The 26,174-nt window shown below is 48.9% G+C and overlaps 1 protein-coding gene across 2 annotated transcripts in view; it reads right to left on the bottom strand.

The window, feature by feature from the left end:
• The window catches only part of CD244 (CD244 molecule), a 31,451-nt gene extending 22,882 nt beyond the window's left edge, over window positions 1-8,569 (bottom strand). Inside the window, exon 1 of one of the 2 annotated variants that reach the window (XM_043567674.1) lies at window positions 7,647-8,569. In XM_043567674.1, coding sequence (XP_043423609.1) covers window positions 7,647-7,704 — 58 coding nt within the window. In that variant the 5' untranslated portion in view covers window positions 7,705-8,569. The remainder of the gene's footprint in view (window positions 1-7,646) is intronic. The other variant, XM_043567673.1, reaches the window with a different exon arrangement.
• Between the last annotated feature and the right edge of the window lie 17,605 nt (window positions 8,570-26,174).

Genomic DNA, 26,174 nt, shown 5'->3' with positions numbered 1-26,174 from the left:
ACGGGGAGCGGAAAGCCAGCAGAAACGGAGCAGCTGAAGATCAGAGATGTCATCAGGGGTCAAGCGGGTCTTGGATGAAGTGGTGATGCCCAGAGCACGCGGGAAAACACCGGCCACGGAAAGGCAGAGGTGGATGGGGTTGCTCGTGGGGGTAAACGAGGTGCTTGACATTGGGGAACCCCTCACCGGCGTCTCTGACACTGGGGAATGGCGGCGGGTTACTGGACTCCCTCCCTGGCATCTGCTTTCTTGCAGAAGGAGGGGGTAGGCTCATGAATGAAGCCTGTGTCAGTGGCACAGACCCTGGGTGAGATGCGGAAGGTCTGGAATCAGCTTTCTGGGGAATAGGAGGATCTGAGGGCCAGAAACAAGGATTCCCAAGACACCTGTTGCTCGGCTGAGGTTGGAGGCTCCGAATCGGTGGTTGCTCTTTGGTGCTGAATTACCCTCTGCAGCCCTCACCAGCCTGGTGTTGCGGGGGAGGCAGGAGGTCGGAACCGGCCGGGGCTGGAAGGGGATGCAGGCGGGGTGTTGTAGGGAAGGTACAGTGGAAAAGTGAGCAAGCAAGGTACTGTATACTGGGTGCTGTGACTCAGTCCCTGTCCTGGGGGGCTTATACGCCAAATGGAGACCCAAGAAATGCCAGTGTGAAAACAGAACCTTCGCACAAGGTCAGCCCTGCTGGGTGAGAGATGGAGAAGGTCTGACAGGGAGGGCTGGCTTGTTCAGAGGGGAGAAGCCACAGCAAATTCCGGTGGTCAGGGGAGGCCCCCGGGGCCACCACCACTGCTGTTGCTACTGCTTAGCAGCTCTGGGGCCCCTCTTCCGGTGGTTAAGAGCGAATGGAGTAAAACAGTAGCTCTGCAGAGGGAGGGCAGAGGACAAGTGATCAACTCCACCGCCAACTCGGGACGACATGGGCAGCCCCCATGGAGGGCGGTCAAGGACTCCAGGGAGTCGCTCAGCCCGGAGCCCGGGTGCCGAAGCTGCAGCCTCGAAAGCCAAGCCGTGCAGCGTCTGCAGTCAGCTCCCTCTGCCTTGGACCTGCTGGTGGAGGAGGGGTGCGGCCTGAGAGCCTGGGAGGCAGGCGGGGGAGAGGCTCGGAGCAGTTTGCTTCCACCAGCCAACAAAAGGATGTTGAGGTTTTCTCAGCTCAGGGTTGTGCCACCAGGCTCGGGGTGAAGGCGACGCAGAGGGCAGCCGCTGGGGACTTAGTGAACAGAGCTCAGTGAGATCCCAAAAGTGCTGGGGCAGGGCCGGCTCCAGTCAAAGCAAAATCATAAAGGAGATAAAACACCCTCCAGGGCCCACGTCCCACATTCCCTCCTGTCTTCCTTTTGACTTAGCCCCACCCTTGGGGCGCTTCACTGGCTATATCGACTCCTCTGCTCAGACAAGGCAACCCAGTAACCTCTGTCGACCTTACTCAGCCCATGCCCTGCTCCCCAACTCCTTGTATCAGTTAACTGGATCAGCTCATTTCTGCTATCTTTCTCCAAGGTAACAGGTGCACTTGCTTTTTGTTTCCCGTTCAAACCCTGTGTTTTCCCTACATCCGTTCAGCTGTCCCTCTGCTCACAGTATCTTTCTACCTTGTCCCCAACTCCTAAGCAATTCTTCATCCTTTGAGGCCACCCCCAGGCTCCCCTCTCCCACCAGAAGCAATCTCCATTTTCTCAGCCCCCACTGTGCTCTAAATGAATCTTGCCCATCAGTGACACTGAGCGTCTTCTGTCTTCCCTTATCATCGCTGCCGCGCAAGCCTGTTTTCCTCCGTCTGAAAGATTCTGAAGGATACGACCAACAGGTTCCATCTGTGCTTCACCCACAGAATCTCTCGAAGTTCTTGGAACACAGTAAAGGCTTAGTGAAGTTGTTTATTTAATCAATTAAATTCAAGAATGCATCTCGGCTAACTGCCAGAAAGGACTCTACTGTAGGGATTTCCACAGAGAGGTGGTTCCCTGGGCTGTGACCTTTGCCTTCCAGGCTCCCCACCCTCGAGCCTTCACTTCCCATTTGTAGGGCCTCAAAACAAAAGCCAGCAGCCCTGAAGCATCATGGGACTCTCATATACTGCTTGGTTCAACCATTTTGGCCAATGGTTTGCCAGCATCTGCTGTAAGACTGCACACATACCCCCACGAGTCTAGACATATACTCAACAGATGCATGTAAACAAAAAGCATGTACAATAGGCTCCCAGCAGCATTATTATAATAGGGGAAGGACCCCAAAAACAAACTAAAGATTCATCAGTAGCATAATGGACGAATAAGCTCATACATATAGTCATACATTGAAATGCCTCAGAGTCATATCATACCAGCTACAAGTAATAACACAGATAAATCTCATCAGATGTTGAGCCAAAAAAGCCACACACAGGGCACATAGCACATGATTCTGTTTATATAAAGATCAAACCAACCTATAATGTCAGAAGTCAGAATAATAGTTGTATTTGGTGTTTTGTTTTGTTTTGCTAGTTTATTTGTTTTGAGAGAGACAGAGCACGAGCAAGGGAGGGGCAGACAGAGAGGGAGACACAGAATCCGAAGCAGGTTCCAGGCTCCGAGCTGTCAGCACAGAGCCCGACGCGGAGCTCGAACCCACGGACCACGAGAGCATGACCTGAGCCGAAGTCGGACGCTTCACCGACTGAGCCACCCAGGAGCCACTAATGGTTGTATTTGTGAAAGAGAGAAGAGCTAACAAGTGGAGAGAATGTGTGGTAGATACGCAAGTGTGTTCATTTCACAGTAACACTGAGATGTACGTTTCTCATTTTGCACGCTGTGCTGTACATGTGTCACACTTTAATAAAAAGGCCTGTTTACGAAGACAATGGCCCAGCTACTCCTAGAGTGATGTCTATGGAACCAGTTCCCTCCGGGATGGTGCTGCAGCCCCGAGCTCTCTGAGTCCCAGTCCACCCCCTCTGCCCGATGACTTCACCGTTCACTTTGCTTCACGGGAGGTGCAGTGAGGGAGAGATAAATAAAAGGAACGGCAGCCGTCTTAGAACTTGCCTGGATCCCAGCCAGAGGGGTCGGAATCAGAGGCTCCTTCCTAAGAAGTGAAAATTCAACACAATCTGTAAGAGCAGCCAGCAAGCAAGCCTTAGAGTCTAGAATCCATGAAATGCTGCCCCGCCCTTTTGCTTTGTCCACGGCCCCTGGGCATTCACAGTCTAGCATGTCCTTTGGGGTTCGCTCAGTTCACGGCTGTGATTATAGACCGAGTCCTGTGACAGATGTCAGCTCCGTGAACAAGGCATCCATGTAACGATTCACCATTGAATCCTCAACACCTAAGCCCAGGGCCTGGCCCAGAGGCGCTTGGGCACATCAGGGAAGGAGCAGGAATCAAGAGTGTGGAAACAATTAGAATGTTTTACAATACAACATAATAATAGCACTGAATGTCTTGAATGCGTGTTCTTGTGTGTTAAAAATGTTGCCTTCTCTGGGGCACCTGGGTGGTTTTGTCAGCTGAGCATCTGACTCTTGATCTCGGGTCAGGTCACTATCTCACGGTTCATAGGGTTGAGCCCTGCGTCAGGCTCTGCTCTGACAGTGTGGAAGCTGCTTAGGACTCTCTCTCCGCACCACCACCACCGCCCCCACCTCTCTCTATCTCTCTCTCTCAAAAATAAATAAATAAACTTAAAAAAATGTTGCATTCTCCCAAAGATCGTGGTTATGATGGTAAAAAACACTCAGAAAAGGGTCCCTCGTTAAAACTTACCATCTCATGCAGAATTCTCTAATTCACTTTTGACTCAATGAATTAGCCAGCAAATTAGTCTCTCCTCTTGAGTCTGATCACCAAACTAAGTGAAACATAGTCCCTGCGTCCAAAGAACTGAGTAACACGAGGGATCATTTTGGGGGGCTCGGTATAAGAACACCTTTCTACGCACGTTATATACCATACCTTCCCTAATGCTCACACATCGCAATAGAGCAGCCACCACTGTTGACTTCACCTTGTGGATGAAACACTGAGAAACAAGAGGTTAGTTAACTTCCTCAACGCCACGGCGTAGTCTGTAGCCTAAAATCTAGAACAGCTTTTCCCAGTGAAACTCTCCGGGAGACAAATAAACTCTCACTTTATTCTACGGATTCTTTAAAGTAGTCACCCATCTATTCAACCAATAAGGATACACTGAGACTCTAATTATGCCAGATCCTGTTCTAGAGGCTGAAGATACAGCCATGAACAAAACAGAGGAAAACCCTGGCCTCGAGGATCTTATGTTCCAGTGAGGTAAAGAGGTGCCTGGGAGACGGAAAACAAAGAAGCGAACAGTAGAGCCCACACAAGGGAGATGAGAACTGTGGAGAAAAATAAGCGGAGAGGGAGGTAAGGCGTTGCAGGGTGGCAGGTTGGCACTCTTAGTGGGAGGCCATCACTGAGACAGTGGTATTTGAGCAGAGTCCTGAGGGGCTGCGGGAGCAGGCCAGGCGGCCAGCAGGGGAGCGGCATCCCAGGAGAGAAAACAGAGTGCAAAGCCATGGCACGCGTTTCGTGCACGTATCGTAGCAGGTCGGGGAGGCTGAATGCAGTGCTATGGGAGAGAGGAAGGGGTCGGGGGTCAGGGAGGCCAGATCTCATAGGCCACTGTGACATGTGTGGCTTTGACTCAGCCTGGAGAAGCCATTGGAAAAAGCTTTGCAAAGCTCGAGAACGATAGAAACTTCTTGCATATATATTATGCATATCAAATTCTTCAGTAAGCCAAGTTTTGTTGTTTTTTAAAGGGTTTCACTGCCATCATATGTCCTGATGGGATGCTCTGAAATAGAGCATCACTGGTGTGGTATTCCTGCCCAAAATGCATAGCCTGGATCACACAAAGGAGCCTCAGACAAACTCAGATTCAGGAGCCTTTCACCAAAACAATGTCTGGTACTCCAAGAATGTCAAAGTCGTGAAAGAAGAAAAAAGGCTAGGGAACAGTTGTAGATTAAAACACATAACAGGGGCAGCTGGGTGGCTCAGTCGGTTAAGTGTCCAACTGTTGATTTCGGCTCAGGTCATAATCCTGGGGTGGTGGGATCGAGCCCCTTATCAGGGCTCATGCTCAGCTTGGAGCCTGCTTAGGATTCTCTCTCTCCCTCTCCCTCTCCCTCTGCCCCCACCCAAAAAAGACAGAACAAAAGAAGGAACACCTGGCTGGTTCAGTTGGTAGAGCATTTGACTCTTGATCTCGGTGTTTTAAGTTGTGGGTGCGGAAGCCTACTTAAAAAAAATTTTTTAATAAAAAAACAAAAGACATAACAAAAAAATACGTAACTGAATGTAATATACGATCTTGATGGGATTCCGCACCCGGGAAGAAAGAATGCCATGAAGCCCGTTTTGGAGACAACTGGTAATATGTAAATATGGTGTCTTTGATGGTATCTGTGTTAAATTTACTAAGTTTGATAACTGTGCTGATATAATATAAGAACGCCCTTGTTCTTAGAAGATACACGCTACAAAATTTAGGAGTAACAGGGCACAATGTCTACAACTCAGTCTCAAATGGCTCAAGAAAAATTATTATTATTATATTATATTATATTATATATATTATATAACATATTATATATTATATATAATATAATATATCATATAATATATATAATATAATAATATAATATATATTATATTTATATATATAATTATATTATATAATATAATATATATCATAGAATATATATAATATAATATACATAATATAATAATATATATAAATATATATTATATATTTATATATAATATTAAATTATTATTATTATACATTTATACGCACATATATATATATGGAGAGAAAGAAATAAAGCAGATGTGATGAAAGGTTAACAACTGGTGAGTCTCGGCGAAAGAAACACCAGAATCCTTTGTACTATGCTTGCAACTTCTCTGGAACTCTGAGCTTACTATTTTAAACTTTTTAAGGGTTTAAAAATGACAGCAAATAAACAGGACAGCAGCTTCAATCAGCTTACACCAGGCCAGCCCCACAGACGCGGGGCACAGCACGAAGACAAAGAAGTTCCTTGAGACCAAAGCCCAGGGGCCCCAGAGCCCGGCTCCTGCTCTCCCTGCAGTGGGTGGGCTCAGCCGTGCCCAGAGACCGTGCCACGGCCCCAGGTGTGGGCACGGGGCCGCCCCTTTCTCCGGTCACACAGGCTCCCCGTCTCAACCGCCTCCACTTCTGCCACTCCCATCCCCAAAGCCAGGCACCAGATCCCATCAGTCCTGTCTCGGCGTTCCCAGCCGCTTCCAAGGCTCCTAAGACGGGGTTCCAACCCCCCTCTCCTGCCGAGGGTCCTGGGTCACTGGGTCCCACAAGGGCGCACACGGGAACCCAGGCTCCAAAGCTCCCTTCTGCAACCTGTTCCCAGCACCCTCTGCCCTGCTCTGCCTGTATTTGTTATAGATTTGTAAATACAAAGGCATTTGTATTTATATTTACAGCCCCCACCCCCCAGTCCTCCGGAACCTAGACTGTGTCTTTAAGGACGCAGGAGTGCCTGAGATGGGTCTTGACCGGGCTTCTAACGGGCCCTGCACAAACACCGTCCAATGCCCCACGCTCTGCCCTTGGCACCCAGAGGGGGCCCTCCTCTTACTTTCTCAGCCATGATGCCCCTCGAAGAGCCACTGATCTAGAATGCAGGCTCCCATCTCAGAGCACCCTGGACTCCACGTCCGAGAAGGGGGGGGGGGGGGGCAGCCCTCAGCTCTGGAACTTTCCGTATACCATCTCCTTCTTCCCCCCCTTCCCGACCACCTGACCCAAGCCAACATTCCCCAAATAATTCTCAGATCCCTAGGAGCGCCTGCGGGGCTCAGTCGGTTAAGCGAAGGACTTCGGCTCAGGTCATGAGCTCACAGTTCGTAGGTTCGAGCCCCACATCGGGCTCTGTGCTGACAGCTCAGAGCCTAGAGCCTGCTTCGGATTCTGTGTCTCCCTCTCTCTCTGCCCCTCCCCTACTCACACTCTGTCTCTCTCTCTCTCTCTCTCTCTCAAAAATAAATAAACATTAAAAACATTTTTAATAAATAAATTAATAATAATAATGCTCAGGTCCCTATAGCCTCTGGGCTGCTGGAGGCTGCTGAGGCCTAAAGGACCAGGCCATTCATGTAAAGTGGCTGTTGGCCACTCCCTTTCCCTCCGTGCTGTTTCCCTGCCTCGGGGAGCAATCTATCAGTCTCCGCTTTCCAGAACCACCCAACTTCCTTAGAGAAACCCAAGCCCAGGGGTCACTTCTCTCTGTTGGTAATCGTACCAAATTAGAGCAGATTTCCTTTGTCCTTCTTGCAGCCAGCAAAGAGGACGCTTTCTCCCCACTATACAGAAAAGTCAATGGAAGCCAGTGGAAAGGAATCTCCTTGCCCCGGGCTGCCCGGATTGCCGAAGGCATGGCCAGACAGACAGGCTTCTCAGGGGCCTCCCACACCAGGGCCAGCCCGTTCCGTCCTAACCAGCCCGCCCGGAGCTGTCAGGAGCCACCCAGACTCACACTTGCAGGTGACCACGTAAGTGGGCACGATCCAGAGGTTCAGGGTTCCACTCCCCCTGCGGGCCCCAGTCCCAAGTGCAGCCTCTCCCCCACCCACGCCAGGCTGGGCCTCCTTACCTTGGCCCTGAAGCCCCTTGAGGAACAAAAGTGTGAGGACGAGAGCCAGCCCCCACATCCCCAGAGGACAGACGGGTCAGCCGGCTCCTCTCCCGCCAGACACGCTGCTGGGCACGGGCTCAGCTGCAGCCAGCCAGCAGCAGAGTGACTGACAGGGGAGCAGAACTGCCTTGCTGTTTGTCCGGCCACAATTTCCTCAACTCAAGGCTGTTCTCAGCGGCTGAGAGCTAACAAGGCCACTGAGAAAGTCCCAGTACCTGGACCTGGTCCGACAGTTCATACAAGCTGAGCTTTCAAAGTTGGCCTCAAGTGGGCGGGTGCTGAGAGTTCACAGTGACTCACAAAACCAGCTTCCAAATCCTGTCCATCGCTCTGCCCCAGCAAGGCTTCCTTGTTCAAAGAGCAGACTCCCAGGACATGTTCGGTTCTCTCCCACCTCCTGGCAGCGTGCAGAAGGCTGCATGGGGACCCAAGAGCCATTATCCCACACTGCCCCCATTCCAACAGGCACTGTGAAGGTGGGAGGGCTGGGGGCGCGTGGGCTGAGAAGTGGAGCCCTGCCTAAGGGGGTGAAATGTGGCAGGAAAGGAGCAGGGGACCCCAGGGAGGTCGAAGAGCTGGGTAAGCTCTCCAAGTTGATACCCGGGTCTAAGCACAAGCCAACTGCAACGTCTTTACCTAGACTTGCTTTTGCTTGTTTCCTATCTGTGCTTCTATATCCCCTCCTTTCCTCTTTTTCTACTTTCCCGCAGCGTCCTCTCTGCCTCTCTTGCCTTCTGTCACCCAGACAGGACACAGACCTGCCTTTGCTGTGCCTCCCCGCCCACACTTCAATCCCACCCTCCGGGAAGGCCAGGCAGCTTTGATCCTTCTTAGGCCCCCATGGAGGGGCACAGGCGGTGGCCCCACCTTCCCCAGAAAGCATTCGCTTTGAGGCCTTCCCCCAGAGGCCCCCTGCCTTTTTCTTTCCTCTGATTTCCCCTTCGCAGCAAATACTTTCAGTTCCCTTTAGGTCAGTCCCGTTCTTTTTTCATCCTTTGATCCATTTCCAATCACCCCAGCTGAAGCTGGGCTGAAGGGAGGCAGACTAGAGCCTTGGCTACCGAGGAAGGAAGCAGAGTGTTCCGGACAGAGCGCAGAATTGGAGGCAAAGACATAGTATACTTGAGTGTCAGGTCAGCAACTTAACAGCCTGTGTGATCCTGGCCAAGTTACCTTCCAAGCCTGTGGGGTCGGTCCTTGGCTCGGGTTCCTCGCAGGCTAGTTTTCAGGATCAAATCAAAAACTGTAGCTGAGAGTACGCATGAAAAAAACTCTGGACACAGGTAAGGTTCCATGGTTTTTTTTTTTCTTTTATTTTAGAGAGAGAGAAAGAGGGAGCCGGTGAGTACGAGTAGGGGAGGGGCTGGGGGAGGGAGGGAGGGAGAGAGAGAGAGAGAGACAGAGAGAATCCCAAGCAGGCTCCATGTTCAGGGCAGAGCCCCACACGAGTCTCGATTCCACAACCCTGGGATCATGCCCTGAGCTGAAATCAAGAGTCAGACGCTCAACTGACTGAGCCACCCAGGCGCCCCCCTTTTATTATTTTTTGTTGCATTTCATTTTTCTTAATGTAGCCCTGCGTGACTTATTCCAGCTGGTGCCATGGCTGTCAACTGTGCTGTTCTATGTCTCCTCCCAAGGGGCAGCCCCCACCCTTAGATGAGGCCAGAGCCCATCTAAGGGTGCTCTTGATGCCCTTGACCTCGAGAAGGGGTGCTCAAGACTGATGCAATAAGAGTAAATTTCCTGCCACAAAAGATGGGGGACAAAAGCCAACCGTTCAAAGCAACTAACCAGTAACATTTACGAACCGGCTTCACCGATCCCGACCCCAACACCAGCTCCATCCTGTCTCCATCAGTTGCGTGGATGCCCCACCAACCCCTGGAAATGAACTGGGACCAGACATACCACTTGGGTCTTGTGGTCTTGTCAGCTAGAATGCAACGGGAAGTTACTCAAATCAGAGAGCTGAAAGCTATCAGCAGAAGGGAGGAGGGGAAGGGACAAAAGCAGGGAAGGAATGTGTTTTGTTTTGCAGAACTAACAGTTCTGCCCAAAGAGATGCCCAGCTAGGTGTGCCTCGCCTGATCAGCCCCTGATGCAAGCCAGCGTGAGCTGGGTTGGAGCCGAGGACCCCTGAAGAAGCCCCCCTAAGTTGTCCCGAAATTACCCTTAGCTCATCATAATACTAAGATCTCCTCTGGGCAGAGTTTTCTGCCACTCTTCGAACATATGTGGTATGCACCAGCCTGTTAACACACTAGGCGTGTGCGATTGAACTGAAGTGCTTTTGTAAGCTCCCTGCCCAAGTCTCCTAACACACTGAATGAAGGCTTCCTGTACTAACTCCACGGGAGACAGCCCTTTGAGAGCTCTCCCCCTGTCTCCTTACTTGTAGCAAGTAATGAAAAGTTCTTTGTTTTCAAACTTCCTTGGGGTGTACTCAGTGCATGCACCCCAAGCAGCGAGCCTCTTGAGTTCGGTTACAGTCTTAACCATACTCTACCACATGATAACTGCTATTCGTCTCCACGCTGCCCTGCCTGACACTGAGTGATTCATCATGAAGTCTGTGCTCTCCCTAGCTAGTGTTTCCAGAGCCTGGCCCAGTGTCCGGTTCTTAATAGTCAGTTACAGAGTGTTGAGGGCTGAAGGAATGAATGATTTCCCTAACGAAAGCATTTCCATCCATCCTGAGACAGTGCTGGTGAGCTAATCCATTGACATCCTGCCTTCATGGGGTTTAGAACTCGCCCTGCAGGGTCCTCGTACGGAGGGCCCTTCTGTGCAATTCGGCCACTTTAGCGTGAAGAACCAAACCCCTACAAAGTCCACCTGAACTCAAGGACTCCCATAGCCCCACTTCCCATGCATAGTCTCCAGGTCTCTGTGAGTCTGGGACATCGACAATTCAGTGACCATCCAGGAAGTGCAGGTTCATCAAGCCCTCCCTCTCACCCTTCTTTTTCTCGAACCATACTGGCATCGTGTTTCGCTGAGTCAGGGTCGTTCTTGTATCTGAGCCCAACTGCAAAAGTCACAAGTCACCGAGACCACCCACCTGTAAGATTAATTATACGTTTGGTGTCCCTACGACCCCCTTCAGTTCTGATAATTCACTAGAAGCCGCTTTAACAACCATTAACATGTGAGATACCTATGCCCTTTGACCTAGCAATACCCCCTCTTTGAATTCACACAACAGAAATACTCCAACGCACCAAAAATATTTTCACTAATGTCCAAAGCTAAGTAAGTTTCTTTCTTACAACACTGTTCAGTGAAAAAACTGAAAATAGCCAAAATGTTACTAAGTAGGGAATTTTTTTAAATGGTGTATTCATTCTATACTATAGTATATTAAGAAGGCTTTAGGGGCACCTGGGGGGCTCAGTCGGTTGAGCGTCCGACTCCGGCTCAGGTCATGATCTCACAGTTCGCGAGTTTGAGCCCCACGTCGGGCTCTGTGCTGACATCTCGGAGCCTGGAGCTTCAGATTCTGTGTCTCCCTCTCTCTCTGCTCCTCCCTTGCTCGTGCTCTGTCTGTCTGTCTCTCTCTCTCTCAAAAAATAAACATTAAAAAAAATTTTTTTAAGGCTTTGAAAAGAGTAAGATGGGGTCACCTGGGTGGCTCAGTCAGTTGAGCATCAACTCCTGATTTTGGCTCACATCATGAGCCCAGGGTCATGGGATGGAGCCCCACATCAGGCTTTGCACTGAGCATGGCGTCTGCTTAAGATTCTCTTTCTTTCTCCCTGTGCCCCTCTCCCCTGTTTGCACTCGCTCTCTCTCTCTCTCTCAAAGAAATTAAGAAACAAAGTAAGACCAAAGTATATATATATTCACATTAAAAGAGCTCTAGGGGCGCCTGGGTGGCGCAGTCGGTTGGGCGTCCGACTTCAGCCAGGTAGCGATCTCGCGCTCCGTGAGTTCGAGCCCCGCGTCGGGCTCTGGGCTGATGGCTCAGAGCCTGGAGCCTGTTTCCGATTCTGTGTCTCCCTCTCTCTCTGCCCCTCCCCCGTTCATGCTCTGTCTCTCTCTGTCCCAAAAATAAATAAACGTTGAAAAAAAAATTTAAAAAAAAAAAAAAAAGAGCTCTAAGACATTCAGAAAACAATCTGCATAATGTAATTCTGTTCAGGTGGGCAGAACTGAGTGTGTGCATTTGTGTTCTCTGAGCGGGTGTAAAGGCAGAGAAATGTGCCTGGGGGACAGTATTCGTGACAGTAACCTTTAGATAAAGAAACAGAATTTTCAGGAGGGGTGAGTGAGAGGGTGACTGACTTTTTGTTCTTACCTATACTTCTGTTCGGAACTTTTTACAATGGCTATGTTACACATGTGATGATTGGAAATAACAGTTCCCCAAGTTCCCAGGTTTTCGAGTACGTAACGTGAGACCAATGCATTAGCCAGGGATTTCCAGGGAAACAGAGCCACCTAGGAGACGTGTAGACATAGACAGAGAAACAGAGATAAAGATAGAAGTAAAGATTTATCACGCAGAATTGGCTCATGCAATTGCAGAGCCAATGTCCTGGTTGGAGGGCCATCAAGCAGAATTCTCTTTTACCCGAGGGAGGGTAAGCCTTTTGTTCTCTTCAGGCCTTCAACTGATTGGATAGGGACCACCCACATTGGGAGAGCCATCTGCTTTACTCAGTCTACCAATTTATCTTTTTTTAATGTTTACTGCTTTATTTGAGAGAGACAGAGCATGAGCTGGAAAGGGGCAGAGAGAGAGGGAAACACAGAATCGGAAGCAGGTTCCAGGCTCCAAGCTGTCACAGCACAGAGCCCCACGCGGGGCTCGAACTCACTTACTGCGAGACCATGACCTGAGTTGAAGTCAGACGCTTAAGCAAATGAGCCACCAGGTGCCCCAAAATTCCATTAAGCTTTAAAATATCCCTACGCACTGACACAGTATTTTCCAGTGTTCCCAGTCCAGAACTCACGTCACCAGTCAGTCTGCTTTTTCTGACTCTTTAGAAAAGGTGAACTATGTTAATCCAGCTCAGGACACTGGCCTTTGCTCTTGCCTGTCAGAGTTGTGGAGTCCCACGTTCCCCACCTACTCCTGAGGGGGGCTTCCCTACCAGCTGCTAGCCTTAGAACGCTGCAGGATGTAAGTAAAGCCAAGGTCTCGATCACCAAAAGTATTAGTCACTGCTTGTGGGTCCGAGTGGAGGGGGACGATGAGGCAAGGAAGAGTATAAAAGTTCGAGGGCTGCAGGGTAAGAAAAATGTTTCAGCCTGGGGCACCAGGCTGGCTTGGTCGGTAGGGCATAGGGCTCTTGATCTCAGGGTCGTGAGTTCAAGCCCTGCATTCGTTGTGGAGCCTACATGCATATATACGTGCATACGTAAATACATTGGAGCCTGCTGGATGGAAACCAGAGGAAAAGAAATGTGTCAGCTAAAAGGTGGTAAGGGGAGGAAAGAAGGCAGGAGGCAAGTTCATGACCCCCGGGGAAGCATGGAGCCTGGGTTTGTACTGGACAGGAGACCATGCAGTAAGGCACTGCTAGGGCTCAGAGAAAGATCTAGTGTCTGTAAGGGCTGTAAGAGGAAAACATACAAACCACAGGTGACAAAAAGTGAGTCCTCGTTATCTACCAGACACTCCACGCTGATTAATGGCCCCGTTTTTCAGGTGAGAAAAGCAGGTTTCAGACAGAGCTGGGACTTGAACCCGGGACTGAGTTCAAAGCCTGAGCACAGAATCATTAATTATGCAACAACTGACCCCACCAAGGGAACTGCTTGAAAATAAGAACTTTTACATATTCCTGCTGAGTGAGAAACGCAGAGGAAAGGAAGGGAAATTCGGCAGTAATGACTTCCTCTTGCTAGAAGTCATGTCTCCCAGCCTCGCTGAGAATCTCTGCCGAAACTAGAGAAAACGCCTTGGAACCTGTTGATGAAATGCAGGAGTGAATCCCCGAGCCCGTGAGAGCGGCTGAGCTGGGTGGAGCTCCCGGCTTGTTTCCTGGGGCCCCAGATCCATAAATTAAAAGAGATGCCAGGCTGAGATGCAAAGGGAAACGACCCTGTGGGCATCCAGGAGACAGTGGGAGACACTCCCAGTCAATATGTAGGTGCTCCAGGTGTAGAGGGTGACAGGCCACCAATCAACTCCTGAGGAAATGGGGCTCAATCTCTGCTTCTCTGTGCTGGAATGAAATGTTCCTACAGGGGCACCCGGCTGACTCAGTTGGTGAAGCACGTGACGATGATTTTCATCTTCAGGTTGTGAGTTCGAGCCCCATATTGGGTGTAGAGATTACTTAATAAATAAATAAAAATAGAATCCCTATAATAAAAGTGTTTTTTTTTAATTTTTTTTTAATGTTTATTTATTTTTGAGACAGAGAGAGACAGAGCATGAACAAGGGAGGGGCAGAGAGAGAGGGAGACACAGAATCTGAAACAGGCTCCAGGCTCTGAGCTGTCAGCACAGAGCCTGACGTGGGGCTCGAACTCACGGACCGCGAGATCATGACCTGAGCCGAAGTCGGACACTTAACCGAGCGAGCCACCCAGGAGCCCCAAAAGTGTTTCTATATAAAAAATGAACGAAGATGTTTTCACAAGCTGCAGGAGAAATGCATCAGTGAATTGCTTTACACAGTTGATAATTTAATATAAATTTGTCTTCTACACTAGAATTTTTTAATATAGCGGTGCCTAGGTGGCTCAGTCAGGTAAGCATCTGACTTTGGCCAAGGTCATGATCTCAGGGTTTGTAGGTTCAAGCCCCGCATCCAGCTCTGTGCTGACAGCTCAGAGCCTGGAGTTTACTTAGATTCTGTGTCTCCCTCTTTCTCTGCCCTTCCCCTGCTCACGCTCTGTCTCTCTCTCTCTCAAAAATAAGTAAACTTTAAAAAAAAAAATTTAAGAATGTTTTAGTATAGTATAAATCAGGATCTGATGAGTATAGATTATATAGTGAGATTTTTATACTTGATGTATTAATAGATCAGAGTGCTTTGCAAAAAAGAAAAAGACAACAATGACTCCAAGTGCCCTGCCACCTAGTTTGTGAACTATACCTGTGTTGGGAATTATAGTAAAGATCAGAATGGAGGCTTTGATGATGAGACAATTTGTGCAAGCCGGTGTCCTCTCTCACTTTGCAAAAAGAAGTGCGTGGATCACAGTTCAGTACTGTCATCTGGAACACAACCAAGCTGACTTTTCATTTCAATGATATGAATGTTCACAACGGACCATAAATAACATTGTTTTGACACGGCAAAACTTCATCCTGGAGGGTTTTATTCTTTTTTTTTTTTTTAATGTTTATTTATTTTCGAGAGAGAGAGAGACACAGGCAGAGGAGAGAGGGAGACACAGAATCTGAAGCAGGCTTCAGGCTCCAGGCTCCGAGCTGTCAGCACAGAGCCCGACGCGGGGCTCAAACTCAGGAACTGCAGTAGTGACCTGAGCTGTAGTCGGACGCTTAACTGACTGAGCCACCCAGGCACCGCATGGAGGGTCTTATTCTATTTCATGTTATCATCTGTCATGTGCAATCCATATCCGTGTTGGCACTTTCCCTGATTGTGTGTAGTTACATCTCCCACACGGGTTCCACGTGCCCACACACCCACTCGCTACCCCACAAGGATGAAGAGCCTAATTTGAATTTCCTGTTCCCGCAAGGATTCCCCTTTACCTTTACCTTCCCCAACGGTGCCTCTGTCCCACGCCCCTACGTGACTTCCTCGCAAAGTCCTCAGAGTCTTTCTGGCAGACCTGTCCTTCTGGGTGTCTCTGATGCTGCTCCTTAGCACACCTGAGTGCTTCCTTCACTGGGACGGAGCCTTGAGATCACACACTTTGACCTGCCCTTGCTCCACGCTCTTCCCTGACGCGTCTTTCCCGCCTTCCGTCCCAGCTGTACAGCCCAGCATAAGTTCAGACACTTAGATACGCCACCAAATGCCGAAAATCCAACAGCTTCATTCCAATGGATGCTTTTTAAGCATCATTTCAGGTTTACACGTCCTCAGCAGAGACTTGCGCCACCTTGCGTTTTGGTTTTGGTAATTCTTCTCAGCCTATATCAAAGGCCAACTTTCGGGTCTGGGACCCTAGAAATTTGACTCCCAGCCCCTTAGTCAAGTCTTAAAAATAAGTTCATCTTTCACTTCTAGCCACTCGCTTTTCCAAATGTGGTGGTTCCTCCCACCCTGTTCCTCTTTTTGCTCTTAATTTGTCAAGCCTTTAAATGTTTGCCTTTTTTCCTGGCTGCAGTCTAGTTGCCAGTTCTGCTTACACATTTATTTTAGCATGGTCGTGCTGGTAATATGTCTTAAATATTTTTTGTACATACATATGCATATGTATGTATACACATATGCATATATACATATGTATGCGTATATAGTGACACAGCATAGCTTTAATTACTTAAAACAAGTAATTACTTAACAGTTTTAACTACTTAAAACAAGTAAGCTTGACACAGGATTTAATTACGTAAAACCTTCCACCCCACTTGAGGGAAGAAAAAACGTTGGAATTCCACCAGCCTGAGCTTTTAGATACTACTGATGAAATCCATGATCGATACACAGTGCTTAAGGAAAGACAAATGGGATTCCTGTTTTTCTATCATGTCAACCATTACTGACTGTCCAAGACTCGGTTGAATAGAGAATGAAAGCCACTGGCTTCTACTCAGAGAAAGGAGAGCAGAGAAACCATGTTAGGGATGGAGACGGTCTTCCAAGTCGAGTGGGTTTTTCCCATTCTTTAGGGGATTTGCCATGGGATACTACAGTTATTCACTGTTTTGAAATTTCAAGATAATGTGAACAAGAGATAATCATCTTTTCACTCTCAGGGTGCCTGGGGGCTCAGTTAAGCATCCGACTCTTGATTCTGGCTCCAGTCATGATCTCACAGTTCGTGGGATCGAGTCCTGCATCAGGTTCTACACTAACAACACGGACTCTGCTTGGGATTCTCTCTCTCTTTCTCTCTCTCTCCCCCTCTCTCTCTCTCTCCCCCCTCCCCAGCCCCACTCGCTCACTCTCTCTCCCCCTCCAACAAAATAAATAAATAAACTTAAAAAAAATAAATTAAAAGGATGCCTGGGTGGCTCAGTCAGTTAAGTATCTGATTCTTGATTTCGGCTCAGGTCATGATCTCATGGTCCATGAGTTCGAGCCCTGAGTTGGGCTCTGTGTTGACAGCTCAGAGCCTGGAACCTGCTTCCGATTCTGTGTCTCCCTCTCGCTCTGCCCCTTCCCCACTCATGCTCTGTTTCTCTTTCTCTCAAAAATAAATAAACATCTAAGAAAATTTTTTAAATAAGTAAAAGTAAAAGATAGACATTGACAGAATATATTTGCACCGCATAGTAACTAACAAAAGATTGGTGTCAATACTAATACTTAAAGAATTTCTATTAATCAATAAGGAGATAAGAAAAGGATAATCCAATAGAAAATCTGGCAAAATATATGAACAAGCATTCCACAAAGAGACACATATGGCCAATAAACACATGAAAAGATATTCAACCTCCCTAGGAGTGGAGAAATGCAAATTCAGAGTGTATAATTGGCAAAAACAAGGAAGTCTAATGATATGCAGTGTTCAAGAGCATATGGATCAATTGAACAGTTATGTATTGTTGATGAAAGTGTAACTTGGTACGATTTTTTTAACTTAATAGTATCTTGCAAAGCTGAATATTCATAAAGTCTAATGATCCAGCAATTTGACTTCCAGTCACATACCCAAAAGAAACTTGAGCAAATAGGTACCTGGAGACATACTCAACAATGTCCCCAGCAGCATTGTTCCTCACCAGGGGGGGACGAAAAAAACAAACAAACCTGGAAACAAAACAAATGCTCAAAAACGGAATAGCAGGAAAATTGTGCCATATTCATGCAGTGATATATATAAATAGCATCGACTACGAACATGTGAATGTGTAACCGCATAGGATAATCATAGTTACATATCATAGGGGACAGGGATGTTCCAAAGACAACATGTAACATGTTAGTATTTTCATACAGTTTGAAAACAAAGGAATTAGACAATGTATCACTTAAGCATATGTGTGATGTGTACGCACATGTGTGTGATCGCTAAAAAGTAACTTAAACAACAGAATGATAACCACAAAATCAGACAGTGGCTACTACTGAGGCAGAAGCAAGGTGGGGGAGGGGAGGTGGAGTGATCTAGAGAAGCACACGGATAGGAGTAGGGTAATGACATCCTAGCCCTTGGGTTGTGCCGTGGTTCACAGATGTCTACTGCATCACAGAAGACAGGGAGAGAGGGAGGGACACAGAGAGGGAGGGATGCCCCAGTTCCCATGCATCTCTGCTATTTGTTACAACCACCAAGAAAGGACCACTAATATTATTTCATCACGAGGCTAAAATGGTGTTTTGGAAGCCCCTAACCCTTGCAGTTCAGTCCTCAAAGGTACAGAATGTCTGTACCTGAACAGAGGGTCCCACAGCTCTGGCCCTGAGACCCAGCAAAGAGTAAGGAAAGGTCACATTCCCACACATACCTACCAGCCACACACACGCGCGCACACTGACCAACAACCTTACACAAGTGCCCTTGATGCCCACAAGGACTCCCATGTTCCGTGTTACACCCAGTGACTCACTCCAACACAATATGCTCCTCAAAATCTGAAACATCACTTTATCACATGATCCGGCAATTCCACCCCTAGGCATAGACCCAAAAGAATCGAAAACAAAGACTCAGATATCGTACACCGGTGTTCATTACAGCCTTATTCACAATGGCCAAAAGATGGAAACAACCCAGTGTCCATCAGCAATGATAAATGTACTATATACCTACGATGGATAAAAAGGAACAAACCTCGGACACACGCTACAACACGGGTAAGTCTCGAGAACGTTATGCTAAGTGAAATAAGTCAGACGCAAAAGGGTAAGTATTGTATGATTCCATTTATAGGAAGTACCTAGAACAGGCAAATTCACAGACGTAAAGAGAAGAACAGAGATCACCATGGGCTGGGGGATGGAAGGAATGTGGAATTATTATTGCTTAATGAGTACAGAGTTTCTGTTTGGGGTGATGAAAAAGTTCGGGAAACAAGCAGTGGTGATGCCACACGACAGTGTGAAGAGATTAATGCCGCTGAACTGTACACATAAAGATGATGAAAATGGCAAGTTTTGTATCATGTATAGTTTACCACAATCCTAAATAATAACTCCCAGAAGACAAAAAACCTGATTGCCCCAACTGGGCTCTATTTAAATTCTTCATCACTCAGGGCTCCCGGGTGGCTCGGTAGGTTGAGTGTCGGCCTCTTGACCTCAGCTCGGGTCACGATCCCAGGGTCTTGGGATGGAGCCCCGTGTCAGCCGTGCATCGGGCTCCAAGCTGAGGGTGGAGCCTGCTTGGGATTCTCTCTCCCTCCCTCTCCTCCCACCCCCTCCCTTCCCTTAAAAAAAAATCCTTCATCATTCCACCTCCTGCATGAAGGCACCCCTCTTTGATTTCCTTGCAGCCTCTGGGCAGAGATGGAGACAAAGGAGGACAGGTCCATTCTCGGGTGCAGCAGTGACCACAGCTAGAGAATATGCAGAGCTGCAATCTCACTATCTTTCTGACACAAGACCAGCCTGTCCTCGGTACCAGCCCCGAACCATCCCACGTCTGTAGCACAGCCTGGGTGGCAAGGCCCTGAGAGGACCAGCGCCGTATCCACTCAGGGCCTCTGACCCCACAGCACAGACTTCCTACCTGCCTCTTTCCATACATCTCCACGCTTGTGCTGGGCCCTGTCCAGGGCACGGGGCATTCAAGGTAAGAAGAAGACATGCCCTCAAAGGACTCATGTCTCAAGGGAGTTGCTGACAAGTCAACAGAAAAGTAAACTGAGAAGAATAAATGAAAGGCCAGCCCAGGAGAACAGCAGAAAGACGTGGAGACGGGACAGGAGGGTGGAGAGGCCCGCAGGGGGGTCAGGTGGCTGTCAGGGAAAAGGTCCTCAGGGTTCCATCAGAGCGAGCTTCCCAAGCCTAATGACACCTTAGCTTATTCTGAAGGAATAAATATGACTTACCAGTAGAGAGAAAAAGGGATTCAAGGCAGGGAGACAGCAAGGCATGGAGAAAAAATGTATAGCATAGCCCAACCTGTTGAAGAAGTGGAAACAGATTCAAGTGGCTGAACCAGAGGGGGTGAAGTAGGGGGTGGTGGGACCGTGGCCACGAGGCTAACAGAGGGGCAGAATGAAGAACTTTGTGTGCTTGTCTAAACGTTAAAGAGTTCGCAGACAATTTCAAAGTCTAGAAGAATGAAAATATCCACAGACTTCAAGGTCAGAGGGGGTCAGTGCTTACGAGTTGAGTGTCCTCGGGATTGTACTTAACGTACATGAGCTTCAGTTTCCCCGTACCTAAAATGAAACTGGTGCACATGATTTTGTGGAGGTCAAGTGAGATGATCTTTAGAAACATGCTTTGGTTCTTCAAAAAAAAAAAAGAAAAAAGATCAACAACAATGAAGAGAAATGCGAATCTTTAAAAGGCCTTTGTTACTGACCTTGTGGAGGAAGTCCTCACTCAATGTGAAGAGAACAGGCACAAAACAGACCTTGCAGCCACATCTGGAAATCCCAAGGCCACTGAAGTGGGGAGTGGCTGGGAGCACCTACTAGACTCCCTCAGGGTCACAAGGAGGCAGAGCATGGGCCCAGGACACTCAGCCAGCCTACACCCTAATAGCTACAGGTCAGATAACACCAGGGGTAAGAAATGATCAGTCAGCCCACGTCTCAAGTCTGCAGGGGGATGTGGCCTTGGTGCATATCAAAGACCTTCCCTCTGACCCAGGAGAGACCAGGCCCCTGGGAGCAGGTTCCTCGACTGGGAAATTCACGGACCCGTGTATTTCCCCAAAAGAAAATCGTTGAGAAGACCAGTATGAGTTGATATTGCTTTGGGGTTTTTTGTACCTTTTTTAAGATTTTTTTAATTTTTTTTTTTCAACGTTTATTTATTTTTGGGACAGAGAGAGACAGAGCATGAACGGGGGAGGGGCAGAGAGAGAGGGAGACACAGAATCGGAAACAGGCTCCAGGCTCTGAGCCATCAGCCCAGAGCCCGACGCGGGGCTCGAACTCACGGACCGCGAGATCGTGACCTGGCTGAAGTCGGACGCTTAACCGACTGCACCACCCAGGCGCCCCTCTTTTAATTTTTTTTAAAGTTTATTTATTTTTGACAGAGACAGAGTGAGAGTGTTATGCCCAGAATTCGCGATCCCCAAAGACCACCAGGGAGCCGAGTCCGATGCAAAAGCAAAGAGCCTTTATTCGAGCTAGCTCGAGCTCAATCCCCTACCTGCACCGAGCAGCGGTGAGATACCGGGGAGAGAGAGCGAGTTTCAAAAGCACAAAGGTTTTATAGGGGTCTAGGGGCAGTTGGTGAGGTAATGGCTGTGGCCTCAGCCGATTGGCTGGGGAAGGGTCGGAGTCCTGTTAGGCAGGTGAGTGGGAGGTTACTCAAGAGCAGGAGGCATGGTCAAGGTGAAGGACACAGAACAAGATGGAGTCGGCCGGCGTAGGCCCGCCCTTTCAAGAGCATGACCTGAAGAGGGGCAGAGAGAGGGGGAGACACAGAATCCGAAGCAGGTTCCAGGCTCTGAGCTGTCAGCACAGAGCCTGACACGGGGCTCGAACTCACGAACCGTGAGATCATGACCTGGGCCGGAGTCGGACGCTCAACCGACTGAGCCTCCCAGGCGTCCCTAAAAAGGAAATTTTAACAACAAAATAGGAACATGATCATTTCAGAATAAATATAAGCCTTTAGCTGAATTAAACTGAGCTCCATACAAAGACCCGAATTTGTTCTTCTTAATTTTCTCATTTTGCCACAAACTAGTGAAAATTTACTATAGGTGACCGCCAGTCTGGAGACAATATTTGAGAATAAGTCAGCACGACCTGCCCCCTGATGCCTCTGACCTCCTCCACCGCCTTTCAGCTGCAAGAGAACTGATCAGGCCCTCCACGGTGACACCATGTACCTAATGCATATTATCATAGCACTGATAATATTGCAATGCTTAGGAAAAGGTTGTCTCTTTTTTGCTAAGATAATCTTTTCTATCTTTGTAGGCTCAGAGTACTGATTCACACCAAATGCTCAGATATGTTGATAAAAAAGGAGAACTCCAGGGCGCCCGGGTGGCTCAGTTGGTTAAGTGTCTGACTCTTGATTTCGGCTCCGGTCCTGATCTCATGGTTTGTGAGTTCAAGCCCTGGATCGGGATTCTCTCTCTCCTACTGTTTGGGATTCTCTCTCTCTGCCCCTCTCATGCTCTCTCTCTCAAAATAAATAATAAAAAAAAAAAAAGAAAGAAAGAAAATAGAACAGCACCCAAGAAAATAAGCTCCAAAGAAAATTTACATTTCTTTTGTATTTTTATTGATTTAAGACACATGTGTTCACGTTTTGACATTTTTAACATCATTCTGCATTTCCTCTTTCGTGGTATATAAACTGTGCAATGACCTATAGTTGATGGCACCTAAGAGTCTGGGAGGACAGCAGACCTAATCTTAGGGACGTCACCCCTCTGACCACTGCCACCCAGCCACCATCCACGACTGTGTCCCATCGATCTCACCTCCTACCCCCTCTTCAATCTGTTCCCCCCACCACCTCCCCCAGATCCCACTGTGCCGATGTTTATTTGGCTCAGGTCTAGATCGGCGAGGGTGTTTTCAGCTGTGACCAACAGAGATCCCATCTCGAAGTGGCTTAAACAAAAAGTGAAGAAACTGCCTCATGAGATGGCACGAGACACGGCAGCTCAGGCTTGATCTACTCATCAGCGCGTCCGTGCCTTCGAGGACCCCTTCGTTCCCCCTGTGCTGGCTTCGCCAGCTGCGTGAGACATCGGCCGAGTTCCGAGCATCGCCTGCGTATCAGCTTGCCAGGGCCTGCCCTAACAAAATACTCAGACTGGGGACTTCAACAGCAGAAATGTATTTTCGCACAGTTCTGCAGGCGGCAAGTCCAAAATCAGGGTGTCAGCACGTGTGCTCTCTCCTGAGGCCTCTCTCCTTGGCTTGCGGATGGACAGCAGCCTGCTCGCTGGGGCCTCACACGGTCTTTCCTCCGTGCACACGTCCCAAGTGCCTCTGTGTATCCAAACTTCGTCTTCTTATGAGGACACCAGTGAGGGGCCCCTGGGTGGCTCAGCCGATTACAACGTCTGACTCTTGGTTTCAGCTCAGGCCATGATCTCACAGTTTCGTGAGTTCGAACCCCACATCGGGCTCTGCGCGGACAGCATGGAGCCTGCTTGGGATTCTCTCTCTCCCTCTCTCTCTGCCCCACCCCTGCTCACACTGTCTCTGTCTCTCTCAAAAACAAGGACATACATAAACCCTTAAAAATAAATAAATGAATGAATGAATGAATGAATGGAGACCAGTGAGATTCAACTAGGGCCCACTCAAATGGTCTTATTTCAACCTAGTCACATCTTTGCTGACCCTGTCCTCAAATACAGTCACATTCTGAGGCACAAGGGTTGAGGGTCCAACATACAAATTTGGGGAAACACAATTCAACTCATAATCTATACACCAAAAGAACGTCCAGAGCGAAGAGAGCTCCTCTCTTCCTGCGGCTCCTTTTTAGGAGGGGGGACGCTTTTTCCAGAGGCCCCCAGCACACTTTTCCTCAGGTCTAATTAGCCAGAGATGGGTCAGATGCCTGCTCCTTGGGCGCCTGGCTGGCTCAGTCGGTACAGCATGCGACTCTTGACCTCGGGGTCATGAGTTCAAAACCCATGTTGGGCATAAAGCTTACTTAAAAAAAAAAAAAAAAAAAAGCCCACTCCTGAACCAGACTCTGGCCAGGACGGTGGAACTTCCATGATAGCCTCAAACCAATCGTCTGGACCTGGGATTGATGTTGGTGACACCTATAACAAGGCCCTCCCGTGGCCCCCTTCTCTGAAATGGCCTCCTGACCACTTCCAATCCTCTTCGGTGTCCAGAACTGGCCCACCTCCATCCCTTGTCCATATGGCTGCCAACAGAGATCCTTCTAAGACCCTAACCACCTCCACAATCCCATGAAAACATTCTCAGCATCTGCAAGAGCGTCTCGCACCAAAGCCCAAACTCCACACCATACGAGGTGTGTCTCAGTCACCTACTGGCGCGTAACAAAGCGCCCCGAGACTTAGCGGCTTAAGACAATCGTCGCCTCTTGCTCGTGAGTCTGCAGTGCTAACAGAGCTCAGTGGGACGGCGTGTTTCGGGGACATACGAATGCCCCCCCTTTTCTTCAGTCACTTCTCCATCTTTCTCGCCTTCCTCCATGACCCTTCTGCTCAGCACCTCAACTTTGCCACGCCCTCTTTCTTTTCCCTTCCTCTTTTGCTCCCGCTTTCTTTACCTCCTGACCTTTCCCTCTGTCACACCCCTTCCTCTCTCTGCCCACAGCTGTCCCTGCTCGTCATGTTGCAACCACTCTCCAGCCACTCTCTTCCAGGCTGGAGAATGCTCCACGGGACACGGGCACACACTTCTCAGGTCTCTGCCTCCGCATCTCTTAGAGAACTTTTGCCACAGACTTTCCTTTGCAGACAGTACCAGAAACGGTTCTGGAAACAGGCTGTCGGGGTGGGATTTTGCAGCTGGATTGCTCACACATCCAAAAGGAACAGTGACTCCATTGCTGTCGGTCAGCGGGATTGCCAGAATACATTCCGCTGCCCCTCTCCGCCTTTCTCCTCCCCACTTTGGGCCTTTTATACATTTTAGGTCAACTCCTCTGTTCACTGAACTTCCGTGTGCACTGGAAGACAGGAATCGGGGAGAGAAGGTAGGAGAGTAACAGGAGAACCAGCAAGGAATGTCAAGGCACGGGCAGTGGAGAGGAGCTGGGGGTGAGGGAGGGGTTAGGAGGGACCCATGGCAGCCACCCAGTCTTTCCGCCATGCAACAGCCTAAATGCAGCAGCATGGAGGAGTTGGAGGCTGGGTTGTGCGTGGTGACAAGCTGGAAATTGTTGGGAGGTGGGGTAGGGTTGGTAAGAACATAAAAGAAGGGATAGATCAGGGAGCCCAGGTGGCTCAGTCCGTTGAGTGTCTGACTCTTGATTTCAGCCCACGTTGTGATCTCAGGGTCATGGGATCGAGCCCCACATCAGGCCCTGTGCTGAGTATGAAGCCTGCTTCAGATCGTCTTTCTCTCTCTCTCTCTCTCCCTCTGCCCTTCTCCCGTTTGTGCTCTCTCTCTTTCTCTAAAATACAATTTAAAAAAAAAACAACAACAAAGGAGTAAATAATTGCTTTTGATAGAGTGTTACGTCCAACTTCCGCTCAGGTCATGATCTCCCAATTCGTGAGTTGGAGCCCCATATCTGGCTCTGTGCTGACAGCTCAGAGCTTGGAACCCTCTTTGGATTCTGTGTCTCCCTCTCTCTGCCCGCTCCCCTGCTCACACTCCGTGTCTCTCTCTCTCTCTCTCTCAAAAACAAACATTTTAAAAATGTTTTTAATAAATTTTTTTAAAAAGTTTAAACCAACAATAACACTGGGAAATTCTTCAGTTGCTGACTTGTTAATAGAAGGGACTGATGGGGGCACCTGGGTGGCACAGTCGGTTAAGCGTCCGACTTCAGCCAGGTCACGATCTCGCGGTCCGTGGGTTCGAGCCCCGCGTCAGGCTCTGGGCTGATGGCTCAGAGCCTGGAGCCTGTTTCCGATTCTGTGTCTCCCTCTCTCTCTCTGCCCCTCCCCCGTTCATGCTCTGTCTCTCTCTGTCCCAAAAAATAAATAAACGTTGAAAAAAAAAAATTAAAAAAAAAAAAATAGAAGGGACTGAACTTGGCTGCTGGAAGTGGAAGACAAAATGTCCCCTCTCAAACAGGGTTTAGGCAGGTCTTCCAGATTACGATAAGAGCTTTCCCCCTTTTGTCAGGACTGTCCAACCCACTGTCACAGGCTCAATGCCTGGATTCTTCTGCTCAGCTAACAAGAAGTGAAAACTCATTTGCTGCTGGTGAGGGATGGAATTGTGAGGGTAGGGACCAGAGGGCTGGAAGATGTTCCCTGGACACAGCAGTGACCACCCAGCTCCCTCTGGAGACCCCGAGGCCAGCAGGAGTAGCTGAGAGGGCACACTGTCCTTTCCATCCCACCCCCCACCCCCTTCGCAGGCACACGGCACACAGTGAGGTCCCAGGCCACGCCTCAGCTACCTAACACCCCGACCGCTGCAGGCCGGACCCCAGGAGAAGCCAGCAATCCACATCACACAAGAGGGCTGCAAAGCGCAGCTTCTCGTCATCTGAGCCTCTGCATCGAGCCCAGCTCTGCTCCCCCCCCCCCCCACCGCACGACACTGCGCCCCAGAAGTGAGCGGGAGGAACTGCGGCCCGCTCTGCTCCCTCTGGTGGCCACAGAGGGGAACGGCAG

This window comes from Prionailurus bengalensis, chromosome E4 (genome assembly GCF_016509475.1).
Source record: "Prionailurus bengalensis isolate Pbe53 chromosome E4, Fcat_Pben_1.1_paternal_pri, whole genome shotgun sequence".
NCBI classification, from domain to species: domain Eukaryota; kingdom Metazoa; phylum Chordata; class Mammalia; order Carnivora; family Felidae; genus Prionailurus; species Prionailurus bengalensis.
Note: the sequence above shows the minus strand (reverse complement) of the source record. Positions and strands in the feature narration are given on the sequence as shown.